Source organism: Desmodus rotundus, chromosome 6, assembly GCF_022682495.2.
Source record: "Desmodus rotundus isolate HL8 chromosome 6, HLdesRot8A.1, whole genome shotgun sequence".
NCBI lineage: Eukaryota > Metazoa > Chordata > Mammalia > Chiroptera > Phyllostomidae > Desmodus > Desmodus rotundus.
Window position 1 is genome coordinate 84970686 of NC_071392.1, and position 17504 is coordinate 84988189.

General features: G+C 44.3%; 1 protein-coding gene across 1 annotated transcript in view; it reads left to right on the forward strand.

Annotated features, from left to right (window-relative positions):
* The window catches only part of LOC112299863 (maltase-glucoamylase), a 166439-nt gene that overhangs the window by 57660 nt on the left and 91275 nt on the right, over positions 1-17504 (forward strand). Inside the window, exons 32-44 of the mRNA XM_053926556.2 lie at positions 748-873; positions 2099-2227; positions 2487-2597; positions 2878-2940; positions 4292-4426; positions 4867-4954; positions 5736-5874; positions 6706-6839; positions 6966-7000; positions 7094-7210; positions 11420-11568; positions 11919-12003; positions 12849-12905. Coding sequence (XP_053782531.1) covers positions 748-873; positions 2099-2227; positions 2487-2597; positions 2878-2940; positions 4292-4426; positions 4867-4954; positions 5736-5874; positions 6706-6839; positions 6966-7000; positions 7094-7210; positions 11420-11568; positions 11919-12003; positions 12849-12905 — 1368 coding nt within the window. The remainder of the gene's footprint in view (positions 1-747; positions 874-2098; positions 2228-2486; positions 2598-2877; positions 2941-4291; positions 4427-4866; positions 4955-5735; positions 5875-6705; positions 6840-6965; positions 7001-7093; positions 7211-11419; positions 11569-11918; positions 12004-12848; positions 12906-17504) is intronic.

A 17504-nucleotide genomic window follows, 5' to 3' on the forward strand; every position in this document is an offset into this window, starting at 1 on the left:
TAGCCTCTCAAAGCTTTGCAGAGAACAGAATTAATGGTGCCAGTGCTGGCTGTGGAGGTGGCAATGGTGGTGGTGATAGTGGTGATGGTGATGGTGGTGATGATGGTTGGTGGTGATGTGATGGTGTGGTTGTTGTTGGTGGTGGTAATGGTGATGGTAATCTAGTGGTGGTATTGATGGAAGTGGTGGTGGTGATGGTGGTGTGGTGGTGATGGTGATGGTGGTCACAACAGTTGTTTTAGCAACAGCAACAAACATATATATATATAAAATGTACTGCATGTCACTAATATAATACTTCATGTCAGAGCACTTTACATACAAATACTAGCTCATTCAATCTTCACAAAAACACCATGAAGCAAATACTATTGTTATCCTCACTTTACAAGTGGGGAAACCGATGTGTAAGAGGTAATTTAACATTTGCCCAGGTTCACACAGCCAGCAGGAGTTCTAACCCAAGCATGTTGCCTCTGGATTCTGTGTTCTTACCCAGTATGCCGGACTGCCTCTAGGTGTCAGGGCAAAATCAGGTTTTCCAAAATTCCTGGGAAGGGAGGTCTAGTCTAGCAGGAAGCTGTCTCCAAGCTATCCCAGTGGCGGTGCGTCTTCTCAGTTTCTTTCTGGACTTGAATGTGTTGATTGTCTAACTTGGAGCACTGGAAAAGTATTCTTATTACTTTGTGTATAACTTCAAGCCAGATTCTCCTTTTTATGCACTAATATTTTCTGTCTGTTTTCCAGTTGATTGGTCGGCCCGTGATGGTTCCGTACTGGGCCTTGGGGTTCCAGCTGTGCCGCTACGGGTACCAGAACGACTCTGAGATCGCCAGCTTGTACGATGAGATGGTGGCTGCCCGGGTCCCCTACGTACGTTCTCAGTCTGTGGGGTACTCGCTCTGGGTCCTCACCGCCCAGCCGAGCCGTCTCTCTATCTGGATTCATTTGTCTGGTTTCCATGGGGCTCTGCAAAGTTACAGAGTGCTTTCCCATGCAATGCCACACCGAGCCTCACCCCAGCCCAGTAATACAAGTGGGGGTTGTGGTCCCCACCTTAGAGTCACAGGGCCAGCTCCAGGGCTCCTTGCGCTCGATCATGCTTCCATTTCCGTTACAATTCTTCAAAAAATTCTGTCTAAAACGTCCTTGGCCCCCCAAACAGTAGTATTGTTAAGTTTTAAAAAATCAGCCCAAGTTCAGTCAGGCCATGTGCGTGTAGTTAGAGTCTCAGTTCCAACACTTCTGCAGTGTCACAGCACAGGATCCCCGGCTTTGTGCTAATCCCGGGTTGAATGTCGGGGTCTGGGAACTGGCTTCCAGAAATACACATGTGGAAGAGAACCCTTCCACTTGAGGACAAGAGGGGTCCAATAATCTGAGAATTGATCCCGTGAACCTGTTACATACAGGGTGGGCAAAAGTAGGTTTACAGTTGTGAGTGTGCAAAACACAGTTTATTCTTGTACTGTTATTTGTTAATTATTGTATTATTTTCCATATGAACAACTGTCAACCTACTCTGCCAACTCTGTATTTAATTTCATTCTATTTATTTCTTATTATTAGTCATTGTCTCTATAAAAGGAAGTGCAGCATGTAATATTTCATTCTTAATAAGAAATCTGTGTTTATCAACCCCCGGGATTGGCTATTCCAAAGCAATTAGAGGTTTGGTTTTGGTTTTGGTACATTCACCCTCCGTGTGGTATTCATACTGGGTAATTTACATTATGTTATTTTCTCTGAACTTGAACCACTGATACCAGGGCAGCTACTTTTGGGGAGTAACCATGGTCACTCCTTATATTGGCTACCTCCTCATCCACTGTTTACATTTGGCAAAACAGCCCTGGCCAGATAGGCATTGTCATCTGATATTTTGCTAATTTAGATTTTTATATTTTACAAAGGAAAATTAGAAAATTCTGTAGATTTTCCCTGAACCTAGTGCCTACCAAGTGACAGGACTAGGATTTGAAAGAATCAGAAAGATGCGTCTGAAATTCACTACCCGTTGGGTTGGTGGCGGGTTGTTCGCATGTGGAACGTGGGCTCTTGTAACCAGCAGCCGCCCGGTCCCCTCGTGTGCCCCCAGGACGTGCAGTACTCGGACATCGACTACATGGAGCGGCAGCTGGACTTCACCCTCCACCCCGACTTCGCTGGACTCCCGGCTCTGATCTCTCGCATGAAGGCCGACGGGATGCGGGTCATCCTCATTCTGGTCAGCGCGAATGCGAGGGGTCTGCTTGGGGGGGGTGAAGGAGCTTTGGTGGGGCAGGCTTTATATGTGATTGTGTTTCCTTCCATGTTCCCACTGGAGAAGTTGAGGGTCAAAAAGAAAAGTATGTTTTCCAGGATTCACAGACGCTCTGCAGTTCAGGTGGCAGGGGGTGCCTGCCTTTTGAGGAGTTTTTCTGTTTTGTTTTTTTTTCCCCCATCTGCTGCTTTGGTTTTCTCGCTGACCTGTGCTTTGGTTTTAGGACCCAGCCATTTCTGGAAACGAGACACAGCCCTACCCCGCGTTCACACGGGGTGTGGAGGAAGACGTCTTCATCAAGGCTCCCAACGGTGGAGACATCGTCTGGGGAAAGGTCTGATCTCAGTGCTGGTGCAACCTGGGGACAGGTCACCATTCGTGTGTTTGTGCCTGTTGTCATTTGACCTTTTCCGCTGGGGCTCTGAGGTCAGAAGTTCTTGTTTTGTCAGTCAGTATCTGTCACCGTGTGTGCCCCGAGAGGCGCTTCTGTCTAGATCAATCCTGCATGAAAATCAGAGTGGGCACCCGTGGGACCGTGGCTCACCGCGCCTCAGGACCCGCTATGTGAGAGGGATTACCTGCTGCACTGCTTTTGAGCATTCTTCTCTCCCCAGGTCTGGCCTGATTTCCCTGACGTCATCATAAACAGCTCTCTGGACTGGGACAGTCAAGTGGAGGTAAAGGGACTTTGTGCATGTGGGGGCACGTCAGGGTTGCTGGGAAGGAACCCTGTCTTTTAATCGGCTTATTTTACTAAAAAGTGACTCAGACATGGCTGCTATTAATCTTTATTCCAATCCTCTATCACCCTCCCGTACCCTGTGTTTTCTATCCTGCCCGAGCTGGAGGACTCCGCTTTTGGTGAAACACTCTCTTCTTCTGGTTCCATGTAGCCACCTTGGTTTTCTAACCAAAAGGCATCCCTGGCCTGCTTCCCTCTCACGATTCTCCGCAAAGTGGCTCACTGCTCCCCCACCCACTTCTCTGTGAGCCAAAGCCCCGTCTACTGATCTGCTTCTGTTTTCTTCTTCGTGGGTTTTTTTTGCCCTTTATCTAGACACACGGGTTCCTACTTTCCTTTTGTCTATTGTGTATAAGAGCTGGAGGTTCCCTCAACCAGGCCTTCCTGCTGTTGCTCCCCTCCCCTTACCACCAGCATTATTGAGCTTTTTAGCTCTTAAAATGCACTGATGAACACAGAGGAACCTATTTATGGAGACATACAAAGAACCATAAAGTTCCATAACAAGCAACACGGCCTATATAGAAATTGATGCGTATTTGCTGCTGCTAAGTGGTGAGTTCACAGTTGGCCTGAGCGTTTATTTGGTGTCGAGGTCTAAGCTGAGCACTGTGGGGGAATACAGGGATCAATCAGAGGATGATGCGACAAGGGCCTTGCTTTCAAAAATCTTACACTATGTTAAGGGCTTATACCTTGGGTCTACTTTCCAGGCTTTATTTAATGAAGACATGACTTTTATCATTTGAGGAAATTAAAGGGAAGGGGCAGTTGCAACCCCCTCAAGTCCTCCCAACTTACCTGACACACAGGTGCGATCTTGCCTCTCACCCCCTTTCCCTGGTGGGAATGAGACACGAGAGGATCAACTGGAAGTTCCTTTCCAGCGTGTTGACAGGGCATCTGACCTCTGCCCCTTTCGGGCTGCGGGCCAGCCTCCCTGGCTGCTGCTTTGTCTCTGAAGGTGCTTGGGGAACTGCAGACGGAAGTTGAGGGTTGGGCATCTAGGACTTGAGATAGCGAGGTTGACCGCTGCTACTGCTCACATTGATGAGGAGAGGAAGTCAGTCTCTGGGTGCTTTCCAAATGCGAAGGAGGTGCCTAATTTGTGCTAATTGCCCCCACCCCTGCACTACTGTGTTTGAAATAAGCAAAGAACATTTCTCAGGCCCTGTTGGGATTATTATCACCACTAGTACAAGGCTGTGCATGGGTTAAGCTCTCAGTGAATGCCTGTCTACTGCCTAGTGTATTGGTGACAAATAAATTATAATTGATTTTTACAGCAATACCGAGCTTATGTGGCCTTCCCAGACTTTTTCCGGAATTCAACCGCTGCCTGGTGGAAGAGGGAGTTGAAAGAACTATACTCCAACCCACGGGATCCCGAGAAGAGTTTGAAGTTTGATGGCATGTGGATTGTGAGTGTTTGTGTCTGTGTGCATGTGGGTAGGGGTGTGTCTCTCTTTGTGTGTCCAAGTGTCTGTATTGCTGACCTTTAACCGAGAGGGATTACAATCATCCCGGAGAGACTTTGAAAGTATCAGACTGCAGCTCCTCCCATCGGGAGGGGACCAGCCCAATAGTCCTCAGACCTTGTACCCTGCCACCGGTTCCTGCTGTAGAACCCTGTGGTGACTACTGGAAATTTCTCTGAACTGAGACTCGCTTCACAACCCTGAAGGAGAATTAAAAAAAATCCTGTAGCCAGTCGTTCTGTAGGGCTTAATTGATCTTTCTAGTCCATTCTCAGCTGGATTTGATGATGACTGGGTGGTGATTTATTCACTATTCCTTTTCTCTGACTGACAGCATGTAACTAGTTTAAACAGTGAGATACATCTGTGTTTGATGTTTCTAGGATATGAACGAACCGGCAAACTTTGTGAATGGGGCAGTGCCTCCAGGCTGCACGGACGCCACCCTGAACCACCCTCCCTATATGCCACGTAAGGACCCTGGGCCTCCCCTGCCGGCAAGGTCCTGGCCACAGGAGTGACCCCTGCAGGAGCCCAGAGTCCAGGGGCTTATCCTCACTGCTTGGGGCACAGCCGCAGTGGTGCTTTGGGGTTTTTTGGGGTGGGGGGGAAGGGCATGACAAACACATTTCAAGAGCGTTACCCAGTTGGGCGTGTGTAAATCCCTGGCCCCATTGAGTGAATTTTTTGAGCTTGTTCAGAAAATACTTAATAGTGGTTATGTCTCCAAAGGATTCGACAGCCACCTCCCTTACTTCTTCAGGCTTATGTTAATCCGTCCACGCGAAGGTGCTGTGCCACCAGTGGGTGCAAAATAGTGGTTTCCCCTCACCATGGAGTTGATGGGCTTTGGTGTTATCCTTGTGTTCATATGTTGTGCCTAGAAATTATTCTCCCTGTGAGTTGGATAGCCTTCAATAGATTACTTGATGTTTCCAAATCCCAGTTTTTTTAACTGTGAAAGGATAATGATATCTTCCCCGTAGAATTAAGATAAGGATGGCATGACATAATTGCCATGTTGAAAGCCTAGGTTGGAGCCTGTCACACAGAGTTTGACAACTCTGTGCTCTTCCCTGTGCCCTTGGCCTTCTCCTGGAGAGCCCTCCAGAGGACTTGATGTTGGAGACATGTTCCCATGCCTCTGGGAAGGAGAGGGACCCGTGCAGAGGTCAAGTTCAGTCCCTTGAAGTGAGGTCAGGGACAAACGGGGCCAGGGGTGGCTTTCCCATCACTAGCTCTTTCTCCGCAGATCTGGAGTCCAGGGACAGGGGTCTGAGCAGCAGGACCCTGTGCATGGAGAGCGAGCAGGTCCTGCCCGACGGCTCCCGGGTGCGGCACTACGACGTGCACAGCCTGTACGGGTGGTCCCAGACCAGACCCACGTACGAGTGAGTGGTCATCTCCACCGACTGGCACCACCTGCAGGGACAGCCAGCGACTGCTGAAGCCGTCCTGTGTCTCCTCTCATTCCCTCTCCCAATGGGGCTAAAAAGATTTTAATCACAACCACGGAGCAACTCTTACTCACTAGACAAATACTCATGAGCGTGGAGCCAGGCCCTGTGGTCGTAGTTACCAGGACAGATTTACATATGGGCTGGACCTGCCAGTGAGAGTCCAACAGCCCTTGAGGAGATGACCGAGGCCACTGTCACACAGTGCAGCTGACGCTGTAACAGCGTGAGTTATAAGAGGAAAAGAGGATGTAGCGGACTGGATAGTTCCTTTATTACAAAAGTCACTTATCTCTTCGGGGATTTTTTTTTTGTCATTCTTGCTGGATAGCCAACTGGTGTTCTACTGAACTGGCATTGTCCCATTTTGTGGGCTCAGTCAATGAGTAGTAAGAATTATCCTAAGGAAAGACTTAAAAAGGAATTCATCTTCTTCCTTCCCCAATATATAAAACTAAGTACTCAGTGTATAAATAGTAAGATTTGGTGACTTCTTTTTGTTGTAAGTGATGCAGTGAGTTTAGGACAAGGTGAAGTTCTTTGTAAAGCACTGTAAACACTCTGAAGGTGTAACTGTTACTGTTCTCTCCATCATAGTGGGTGGTCAGTGGGGACCTCGCTGTAGCTCACATTTCCACACTCCTTCCAGTATCAGGAGGCATTTTTGTCTCCATGCCCTAGGATCAGAAGTTCTGGGAGGAGATGCTTTGTGGCCTTTCTTCTCCTGTTCTGATTTCAGTCACCTCCTTGTGCCCCTCCAACCAGGGCTGTGCAGGAGGCAACGGGACAGCGAGGGATCGTCATCACCCGCTCCACGTTCCCCTCGTCTGGCCGCTGGGCAGGACACTGGCTGGGGGACAACACGGCCGCGTGGGACCAGCTGCAGAAATCTATCATCGGTGCGTGGTCACCCGGGGCCCGTGCTGGAGGGGCGGGGAGGTGGGAGCCCGCTGCAGGGTGCTCAGAGAGTTGGGGGAAGCAGGCCTGGAGTGGCGTGTCTAACACGGCTGTGGCTCTCGTTGCAGGCATGATGGAGTTCAGCCTCTTTGGCATATCCTATGTAAGTGCCCTTCGGGTCCCTCCTCATGCCCAAGAAGATGGTGACATCTTTCAGAAATCACCAACAAGCTTATTTCATTCCATCTCGTCTCAGACAGGAGCAGACATCTGTGGGTTCTTTGGAGATGCCGAGTATGAGATGTGCGCTCGCTGGATGCAGCTGGGGGCCTTCTACCCCTTTTCCAGGAACCACAACACCATCGGGACACGGGTAGGACAAGGCCGTCACTCGGCACACAGCCTCCAGTTAGGGGCTGGTCATATTCCCCAGGGACATCTGTAAAACTGTTAAACACTCATGTTTCTTTCCTTTTTTTTTTTTTTTTTGATACTCTTATATATTAAAAGTATGAAAAAAATCACTTCAACGGTGGTGAAGCGATTTACCACCCTTGGGTTAGTTAACACCTTTGTCACCTCAGATAATTGCCATTTCTGTAATGAGGACATTTAATTTAACATCTACTCTCTTGGAAACATCCAAATATGCAATAGAGTATTGTTAACTATATTCCCCACCCTGAATGTTACATCCCCGGGACAAACAGGGCCGGGCAAGAGGAGGTTTACAGTTGTGAGTACACAGAACACAGAGTTTGTTCTTGTATTATTATTTATTATTATTGTGTTGTTTTCCATGTGAACAACTGTAAACCTCCTTTTGCCCCACCCTGTGTTTATTTTATAACTGGAAGTTTTTGTCCTTTGACATCTCCCTGTTTCCCCCAACACCCAGCCTCTGGTTACCACCACACTACTCTGTTTCTATGAATTCTACTCTTTAAGACTTCCTTTTAGGTTACTCTATTTTAGATAAGTATTGTCATACAGTAGTTGTCTTTCTGTGTTTGACTTAATTCCCTTAGCACAGTGCCATAAAGATCCACCCGTGTGGCTGCAAATAGCAGGAGCTTCTCCTTTCTCGAGGCTGAACAATGTTCTGTTGTGTATATACCGCTCCTTCTTCATCCACTCATCCATCAGTGGACACTTAGGTTGTTTCCATACCTTGGCTACCTTGAACAGTGCTGCATTGAACTTGGGAGTGCAGATATCTCTTCCAGAGACACGTTTCATTTCCTTTGAATGTGTACCCGTAGTGGAACAGTTGGATCATACGGTTGTTCTCTCTTTAATTTTTTAAGGAACCTCCATACTCCTTTCCACAGCGGCTGCACCCATTTCCATTCCCACCAGCAGTGCCCAAGGGTGCCCTTTGCTGCGCATCCTCACCATCATTTGCTTTCTTTTGTCTTTTTGATAGTAGCCATTTTAACAGGTGTGAGGTGATAGTTCATTGTGGTTTTGATCTGTGTTTTCCCGATTATTAGTGGCGTTCGGCATCTTTTCATGTACCTATTGGCCATTTGCATGTCTTCTTTGGAAATGAGCAATCAATAACAGAAGGAGAACTGGAAAATTGACAACTATGTATGAATTATACAACCAATGGGTCAAAAGAGAAATCAAGAGATAAATCAGAAACATATTTTGAAACAACTGAAAATGGAAAAACACATACTAACACTTATGGGATGTAGCAAATTCTGTTCTAAGAAGTATGTTTATAGTAATAAACTCCTACATTAAGAAAAAAGAAAGATCTCAAGTAAACAGCCTAGCTTTACACCTCAAGTAAGTATAAAAAGAAGAACCAAGTTAGCAGAAGAAAGGAAGTAACAATAATTAGAACAGAAATAAGTGAAATAGAGACCAGAAAAGCAATAGAAAGAACAGCAAAACTAAGAGCTGTTTCTTTGAAAAGAAACAAAGTTGACAAGCCATTAGCTGGACTTCCTAAAGAAAAAAAAAAGAGAAGTCTCAAATAAAATTATAAATGAAAAAGGAGACATTACAACTGACACCAAAGAAATATCAAGGATCATAAGGCACTACTATAAATAATTATATGTCAACAATTAAGCCAACCTAGAAGAAATGTATAAATTTCTAGAAACATGCAACCTACCAAGACTGAACCATGAAGAAATAGAAAATTAGAAAAGACTAAAAATGAGTAAGGAAACCGAAATAGTAATTAAAAAAAAATTTCCCAACAAAGAAAAGCAAGATGGCTTCCCTGGAGAATTCTATCAAACATTTGAAGAACTAATGCCAGTGTTTTTCAAACTCCGCCAAAGAATTGAAGAGGATCGAACACTCCCGAGCACGTTTTCCAGGACCAGAATTACCTTGATACTAAAGCCAGGTGAGGACACTGCAGTAGAAGAAAACCACAGGCCAATATTCCCGGTGAGTACAGATCCAGAAACTCTCAACAAGATATTAGCACAGCAAATTCAACAGGACATTGAAAGAGTCACACAGTAAGATCAAGTGGGGTTTAACCCTGGGGTGGAAGGGTGGTCCAACATACACAAATCAATAAATGTGCTATACCACATTAATAGGATGAAAGATAAAAATCATATGATTGTCTCAATAGGTGCAGAAAAAACATTTGACAAAATACAACATCCTTTCATGGTAAGAAACTCTGAACAAACTGGGTATAGAGGAATGTACTTCAACATAATGAGGGCCATATGCGACAAACCCACAGCTTACATCACACTCAGCAGTGAAGTCTGAAAGCTTTTTCTGCAAGACCACGAACAGGACAAGGGTTCCCACCTTCCCTACTCCTATTCAACATAGTACTGGAAATTCTAGCCAGAACAATCAGATGAGAAAAAGCAATAAAAGGCATTCAAGTTAGAGAGGAAGAAGTAAATTGTCTCTACTTATAGTTTGTATGGTCTTATATAGAGAACAATCTAAATATGTTACCAAAAAACTATTAAAACTAATCAATAAATTCAGTAAAGTTGCAGGATACAAAATCCACATACAGAAATAAGTTTTATTTCTATACACTAATGATGAAATACATGAAAAGAAATAAAGACAACATTCTCATTCTCTTTTTTTAAAGATGTTATTTATTTATTTTTAAGAGGGAGGGGAAGGGAAGGAGAAAGAGAGGGAGAGAAACATCAATGTGTAGTTTCCTCTCGTGCGCCCCCTACTGGGAGAGGGGGACTGACCTGCAACCAGGCATGTGCCCTGGCTGGGAATAGAACAGCAACCCTTTGGTTCGCAGGCTGGCACTCAATCCACTGAGCCACACCAGCCAGGGCAACATTCTCATTCTTGACAGCATCAAAAAGCAATGAAATACCTATGAATAAATTTAACTAAGGAGGTGAAAGATCTGTGTACTGAAAGCTATAAGATATTTATGAAAGAAGTTGAAGAAGACACAAACAAATAGAAAGATCCCATGTTCATGGACCAGAATAATTAATATTCTTAAAATGTCCATACTACCCCAAGCCATCTATATATTCAATACAATCCCTAGCAAAATTCCAATGGGATTTTTCACAGATATAGAAAAAAAATCCTAAAGTTCTTGTGGAATGAAAATGACCCCTGATAGCCAATGCAATCCTGAAGAAGAAGGACAAATCTGGAGGCATCATGCTTCCTGATATCAAACTATATCACAAAGCTGTAGTCATCAAAACAGTGTCACATTGACATAAAAATAGAAATCTAGATCAATGGACCAGATTGAAAGCCCAGAATAAAATCTTACATAATCAGTCCACTGATATTTGACAAGGGAGCCAAGAATACTTAGAGGTAAAGGTTAGTCTTATTAATAAGTGGTATTGGGAAATCACGTAGAAGAATGAAATTGGTCCCCAACTTTTCAGTCACAAAATTAACTCAGAATGAATTGATGACTTAATCACAAATCCTGAACCATGAAACTCCCAGAAGAAAACGGATGATACGTTTATTGGCATTGATCTTGAAAATGATTGTTTTTGATAGGACACCAAAGGCACAAGCAACAAAAACAAAAATAAATGGGATGACACCAAACTTAAAAGCTGTTGCAGAGCCAAAGAAACAATAAAAAAAAAAGAAAAGGCAACCTATGGAATATGAGAATATATTTGCAAACCATATATCTGAAAACAGGTTAATACCCAAAATATGTCATGCTCTCGCACACCTCAAGCACAGGAAAACCCAAAAAAGCTGATTAAAAAATGGGTGCTGGAATGGAATAGACATTTTTCCAAAGTAGACACACAAATGGCCCATAGGTTCCTGAAAACATCCTCATATTTCAGTGAACCATCTTCTTCAGTGTTCTGTAGAGTGCTCTTGTCATTCAGGCCATGTTGTGCCAAGTAGATCCCCAAAAGAATGTCTTCCTGGAAAATTTTATCAGCTGTCCTGGGAGAGCTTCAGTGGCCTTTTTAGTCTATAAAGAATATTCTCTGGGTCTCAGCTACAGTCCTCTTTGATTTAGCTACATGGGATTTTTCACTTGCAATAATGCATCCTTAAGTCCCCCAGCTCCCCTACGGTGAGCTCTATAACTCCTCTTTTCCTCCTACAGAGGCAAGACCCTGTGTCCTGGGATGATACATTTGTGAATATCTCCAGAAGCATCCTGCAGACCAGATACACCCTCTTGCCCTACCTGTACACCCTGATGCACCTGGCCCACTCGCAGGGCAGCACGGTCGTGCGGCCCCTTCTCCATGAGTGAGTGTCCAGCTAAACCGGGCTGTGTGAGGACCTACTCATCCTTCACAGAAGCTCAGGTCACAAGGGGTGGAGTTGAGAGAGGAAGGCCTTTCCTGCATTTAGGATGTGCCATGGTTAAAAATAACTGGAGGTATTTATAGGCAAGAACATGTCTAAATCCAATCATGTCTGGAGTTGGAAGAGTGTGACGTGTAGAGTGTGAATGCGTATCTGCTCGAGGTAGAGAAAGTAATTTACGTTGGAGAAGCTGGGTATCTGACTTGGGTCTGAACTTGAGGAGTTTCTAAAAGGCCTTGTCCTGGGGCCTGGTTGGAGTCCTGATTGTGGTCCCTCACTTTACTCTGCAGGTTTGTGTCAGACCGGGTGACCTGGACTATCGACAGGCAGTTCCTGCTGGGCCCCGCCTTCCTGGTCAGCCCTGTCCTGGAGCCTGTGAGTACAAGGCCTCTGCTGAGCAGGGGTCCCAGGTACCAAGCCTGGGGCCAGGAGAAGAGGCCTCACTGGCGGGGGGTCCAGTGGCTGCTCATTCTGCCTCCAGCCCTTCCTCTCCCTCTGAGCTGAAGCCCATCACTTAGGCGTTCCAGTCCGCAGCTCTCTCATCTTTAAAATCATCCTAACAGATTCTGATTCATAGGACAGTTGAGAAGGGAAACACCTTGTGGTGTATTTGGAGATGTAATCATTTCTGCATTAACTGAAATAAGGAGTATGGGTCAGGTGGGAATAGTACTGCAGAGATTCAGTACAGTCCTCTGGCACCATTAACACAGAGCTTTGCATTAGGGTTGCTTGGGACAAGGTGTATAATCCTTTGTTGAGGGCTAGCCCTGCCCTTCCTCTATAGGAGGTCTTCCGGCAGCAAAAGCCATCTCCTCACGTTTTCTGTTGGTGACTAGGCTTCTGATGAAAACCACAGTTAATTGCATCTTCTCCGAAACTTACTGCACTAATTATAATCTCTGAAGTACTGGCACAATAAAACCAAATGTTCTTCTGCCCCAGACCCTGCCTCCTTGTCTTTCGAGAGGGTATGTGGGTTAAGTCTGTAAGCAAATGATTATTTTCCCCCAAAGTCCCTGGATCCCGAAGGACTTTACAGAAGATACCGGTTTGGGGCAGGTCAATCTCCCCTGTCTGAAGCAGGGACAGAGGAAGGCTTCCCCCACAATCCTGACCCCTAGAGAGGTGAAGCATGTGGGTCAAAGGTCAGGAGTAGGTTACTCTCTCCCTTGGATTCCTGAGCCCACTGCCCGTGACTTGTTTGTGCTTAATTTTAGAATGCCAGAAACGTCACAGCATACTTCCCTAGAGCCCGCTGGTATGACTACTACACGGTAAGTTTCTCCGATTGTTTAAACGACCCGGGAAGCGGGAGCATGCCCAGGTGTTAGGCTCTGGCAGACCTCCGCTCACATCGTGGCTCTGTGACCCACCTGATGTTGATCTTGACCAATCACCTTCAACCTTGTAGCCTCTGTTTCCTCACCTCCAAGTCCGGAAAACCACTTCCCTCACAGAATTGTGAGTAACACAGAACGCATCTCACTTACTGCCCGGCTTCCGAGCGTGTTCCTTCTGTGTTAGTGTTTATCCTTCCTTATACCAGCACTTTTCGCAGTGGTGTGCATTGGTAACACTAGTTAGTGCTGGAATCTGTTGTTTTTGTTTAATTCTCCCCTGCTAGACTGCAAGTTCATGAGGCTAGAGGCCTTTTCCTCTCTTTGTATCTCAAACCTCCTTCTACAGCGGAGTTGCTCAAGGAGGAGTTGTTAAACCTAATTCCCTAGGGGGAGCGAGGTCCTAGGCCCTGTGGGAAGTGGTGGAGCTCTGGGCCCCACCCTCGTGCCTGGGGCAAGGCGAGCACGCTGAGAAGTGCAGGCTGGCTGAGCGCAGCAATCTCAGTGATGGAACATTTCTACCCTGGTCTGTACCCCAGAAACTATCTGGGAAAATAGGGTCTTCCGAAGCAGCTTCAGGGAACTATTTCTTAATTATTAAATGTATTGGGGGTGACACTGGTTAAGAAAATTGTATGGGCTTCAAGTGTACAATTCTGCAATTGTGCATCTCATTGTGTACCCACCAGCCAAAGTCAGATCTTCTCCCGTCACTGTGTGTATGGTCGACGGCCTTTCCCCTTTCCTGACCACCGTCCCTGCGTCTCATAATCACTGTACTATTATCTGGGCCTATGACTTTTTCTTTGTCTGGTTTGTTTATTACGTGCTGTTTTATATTCAACAGAGGAGTGAAATCACATGGTTCTTGCCTTTTTCTGTCTGACATAATATTCCATTTAACACCGTGACATTCTTCTCCAGGTTAGGGCTCGATTCTTGAGGATGAGTCCCAGGGAGGGTTTCCTCTCCCTTCACCGGGCCTCCTCTCCTGGCTCTTCTGAGGAGAGCAAGGCAGGGGGCTGAAAATAGAGCAGAAAGGAGGCAGCGGGAGGACAAGAGGCAGAGTGTGCTCCGGCCCCTTCTGCCAAGGGAATTGTGGTGGGATTAGGTGAAAATATTAATATGACTTAATATTTTTGTACCCAATCCTATAACAATGTACAGAAATACCAATAAAGATACTCTTACCTCATTTAACATTTTAATAAGAGAGGAAGAGGAAGGGTATTTCACAGATGCTGGCAAAAGCACGGAAAATGCTTGGGCTTGGTAAATAAGGATGGAGACGGGCTCTCCGCCTGCAGCACAGGGTTCAGACAGACCTCGTTCCCCAGCCAGGTTTCTCTGTTGTCACACCGGTTGCTGTAGGCTTCCGTGAGGCAGGAGGTGACGTACGATTCATATACTTACTGTTTCTATAGTTAGCCTACATTTCTGTCCCTTCCATTCAACCGAACGTTAAGTTAGTCTAAATTTCCGTCTTGTGTGTTCAAGAGAACATACCCCGGCATGTGCTCCACCCCACCCATCGCCCAGAGGTTACGTAAGTTTCTAGCCAGAGGAGATGCTTAATACAAGAATTCTTAATTTAAGGTGGCAAAATTCCAGAAACAATTTACATTCCCATCTGCACTTGATGAGAATGTTCATCTCCCTCGTTGTCAGTTTTGACTATTAAATTTTCTTTTTTAAAATTTTTATGCTCATCTTTGTATGACTCTTACAGGCAATGTAATTTCTAATGTTCATGATTGACTTGATTTGTGATTATCTCTGACAGGCCATTTATACTTCTGTGACCTTTCTATCCTTTTGCTATTTTTTAATGAAGATATTTAAGCTGTTCCCACTGATTTAAAATTACATTTATATATTTAAGTTAATAACACTTTGCCATATTTGTACTTTGACACTTACTTTTCAATTGATTATGACTTTTGATAGAGATTGTGACTTTTATATAATCAAATTAATGGTTTAAGTCCCTAGGATTCATTTAGTGAATTCATTTAGTGAATAAGATATAACATTTTTCTCTCCCAAATGATCAATTTTTCCAATATTTTTGTTTGCTAACCTTTGTAATAATATGCTGTTCTTATATATGCTAGAATTTATCTGAAAGAATTCTCTTTTCTATTTTTGATTTGTTAATTTATTAATTGTTATTCTGTTGGTATGGAACATTTTTAATGATTGTGTCCTTCTAGTACAATTTAATGCGTGATAAACCAGTGGTCCCTCATCCTTTTCAGAAATGTTTTTGATTGTTATTTTCAGATATTCTCCCAGAAGACATGAAACAATTTTATCAATCTAGGAAATAAAGCATACTTGCACTAGGATTTATATTAATCATGTGTAGTATATATAATATGTCATTATATTATTATATATTATATGTTACATTAACATATACATGTATCTGGGGAGAAATGATAAATGTTATATGTTTAGCCCTAGAATGTATGTATTTTCACCAAAAGAGATGTCCAAGAATGTTTCATAGCAACATGATGTGTAAAATAGCAAAAAACTGGAAATAAACCAAATGTCCATCAACAGTAAAATGGACAAATGAATTATATTCCACTTTTCAAACTGAATGCTATAGGGCAATGAAAATAATGAACGATTGCTACATAAATGAAAATGATAAACATAATATTGAGCACAAATAACCCTATACAAGAGAGTAAAGAACATAGAATTCCATTTATCAAATATAATTTCAAAAACAGAAACAAGTGATAGAAATCAGAATAGTAGCTACATTTGGTATGGTGCATATTATGAGGGGGAATGAGAGAACCTTCTGGAATTCTGCTACTACTCCTTCCTTGAGCTAGGTGGTGATTTCATGGGTGTGCTCACTTGGTAAAATTTTATTGTACTGTATACTTACATTTGGGTCCTCTTCTATTGAAAAGTTAACTAGAGAATTCGTATCCCCAGAATGATAAACTGATATTACACTTACAATAATAAATCAGGCCATAAACAGGTATACTCACAAAACAGTCCTTAGAAATTAAAGGCATGATGCAGATATTTAAAATTTTGTTTAAAAGGAAGTCATAAATTCAGCTTAAGAAACTACCAAGAAGGCAGAACAAAGAGGCACAGATGGGAAGCAGGAGAAAAAAAATAAGAATGCCCTACTTAGCTTTCTAGTCACCGCTTTTGCACGATTTGTTTGCCGCCTGTCCCGTGGAGCCTGAGCAAAGAATGGGGGAAGCAATGTGAATAAGACCCCTGTCTCACTGGTTCCCATTTCTCGGGGATCCTGACTCTTATCACAGCTGCCTCGGTGGTGGCTGGGAACTCCTGTCCCTGCACTGTCCCTCTTACGCTCTGACTACCAGAAGCAACAAGCTGTCCCTTCCTGCTTGGCCTGTGAGCCCCACTTGTTTTATGAAGTGGCGGGTACCTCAATGCAGGACAGGGTGAAGGGCTTCATTTAATGTGAGGGGCTCTACGGGATTCAAGCTAGGTCTCCATCAGCCCCGACTCTCTGGTCCTCTGATAAGCTGCACAGTCAGTTTATGGGTCTTTGTAGAGTTCTGCGCTGCCCCAGCCAAGCCTACGGGATTGAGCACACTATGAAGGGTTTCTACCCCCTCCCCTCTCCCTCCTGCCGTATCGGGCACTCTGGTTTGTAGACTTTATTTAGAAGGGGGAAGGCAGACAATGTGTATGGATCAAAGTTTTTACTGTTTTATTTGTGGCCGTTTTGGGGGTTGTTTACAGCTCAGGACCTACACTGGGTTTCCTAAAACAGTGCTTCTCGATCGTAATCGGTGACTGAGCGGTTGATGGAAACTTCTTGCACTGAGGCCCGTTAGCTTGTTTTTCTTACTTTAAGAGTGCTGTTTTCATCTTTCATTCTATAGTCCCATCTTTATGGATGATTTAACAGAAATTAGCTAGGCCATCCTGGTCAGAAACTAGTTAAGGGAAAGTAAAACTTGTGACTCATTAGGCATTGGAAACGAACCCATGAGATAAAAAGCATATCACATTCAGCCATAGCGTGCAGGAGAATGGAAATACCCCCGAGATAACTTCAATGATTATACACGTGTTGAGTTTCAATCAAAGATAGGACAGTCGGTGGAGGAAACTGTGCAGTATTCATACGACAGTGGCATGAAATGTCATTTGAGAGGGTGTAATCCAACTCTCCTGTGATATCTGAGAGTAAACGGAAGATTCCCAGAGCCACGGGCTGGAATTTTTTTTTTTTTTACTTTTTTACTTTTATTTTTTATTTTTTATTATTAGTTTTAGTTTTTATTGTTATTCAATTACAGTTGTATGCCTTTTCTCCCCATACCTCCACCCCACCCCAGCTGAACCCACCTCCCTCCCCCACCTCCACCCTCCCCCTTGGTTTTGTCCATGTGTCCTTTATAGTAGTTCCTGTAATCCCCTCTTCCCACTGTTCCCCCCCCACCCCCGGCTATTGTTAGATTGTTCTTAACTTCAATGTCTCTGGTTATATTTTGTTTGCTTTTTTCTTCTATTGATTAT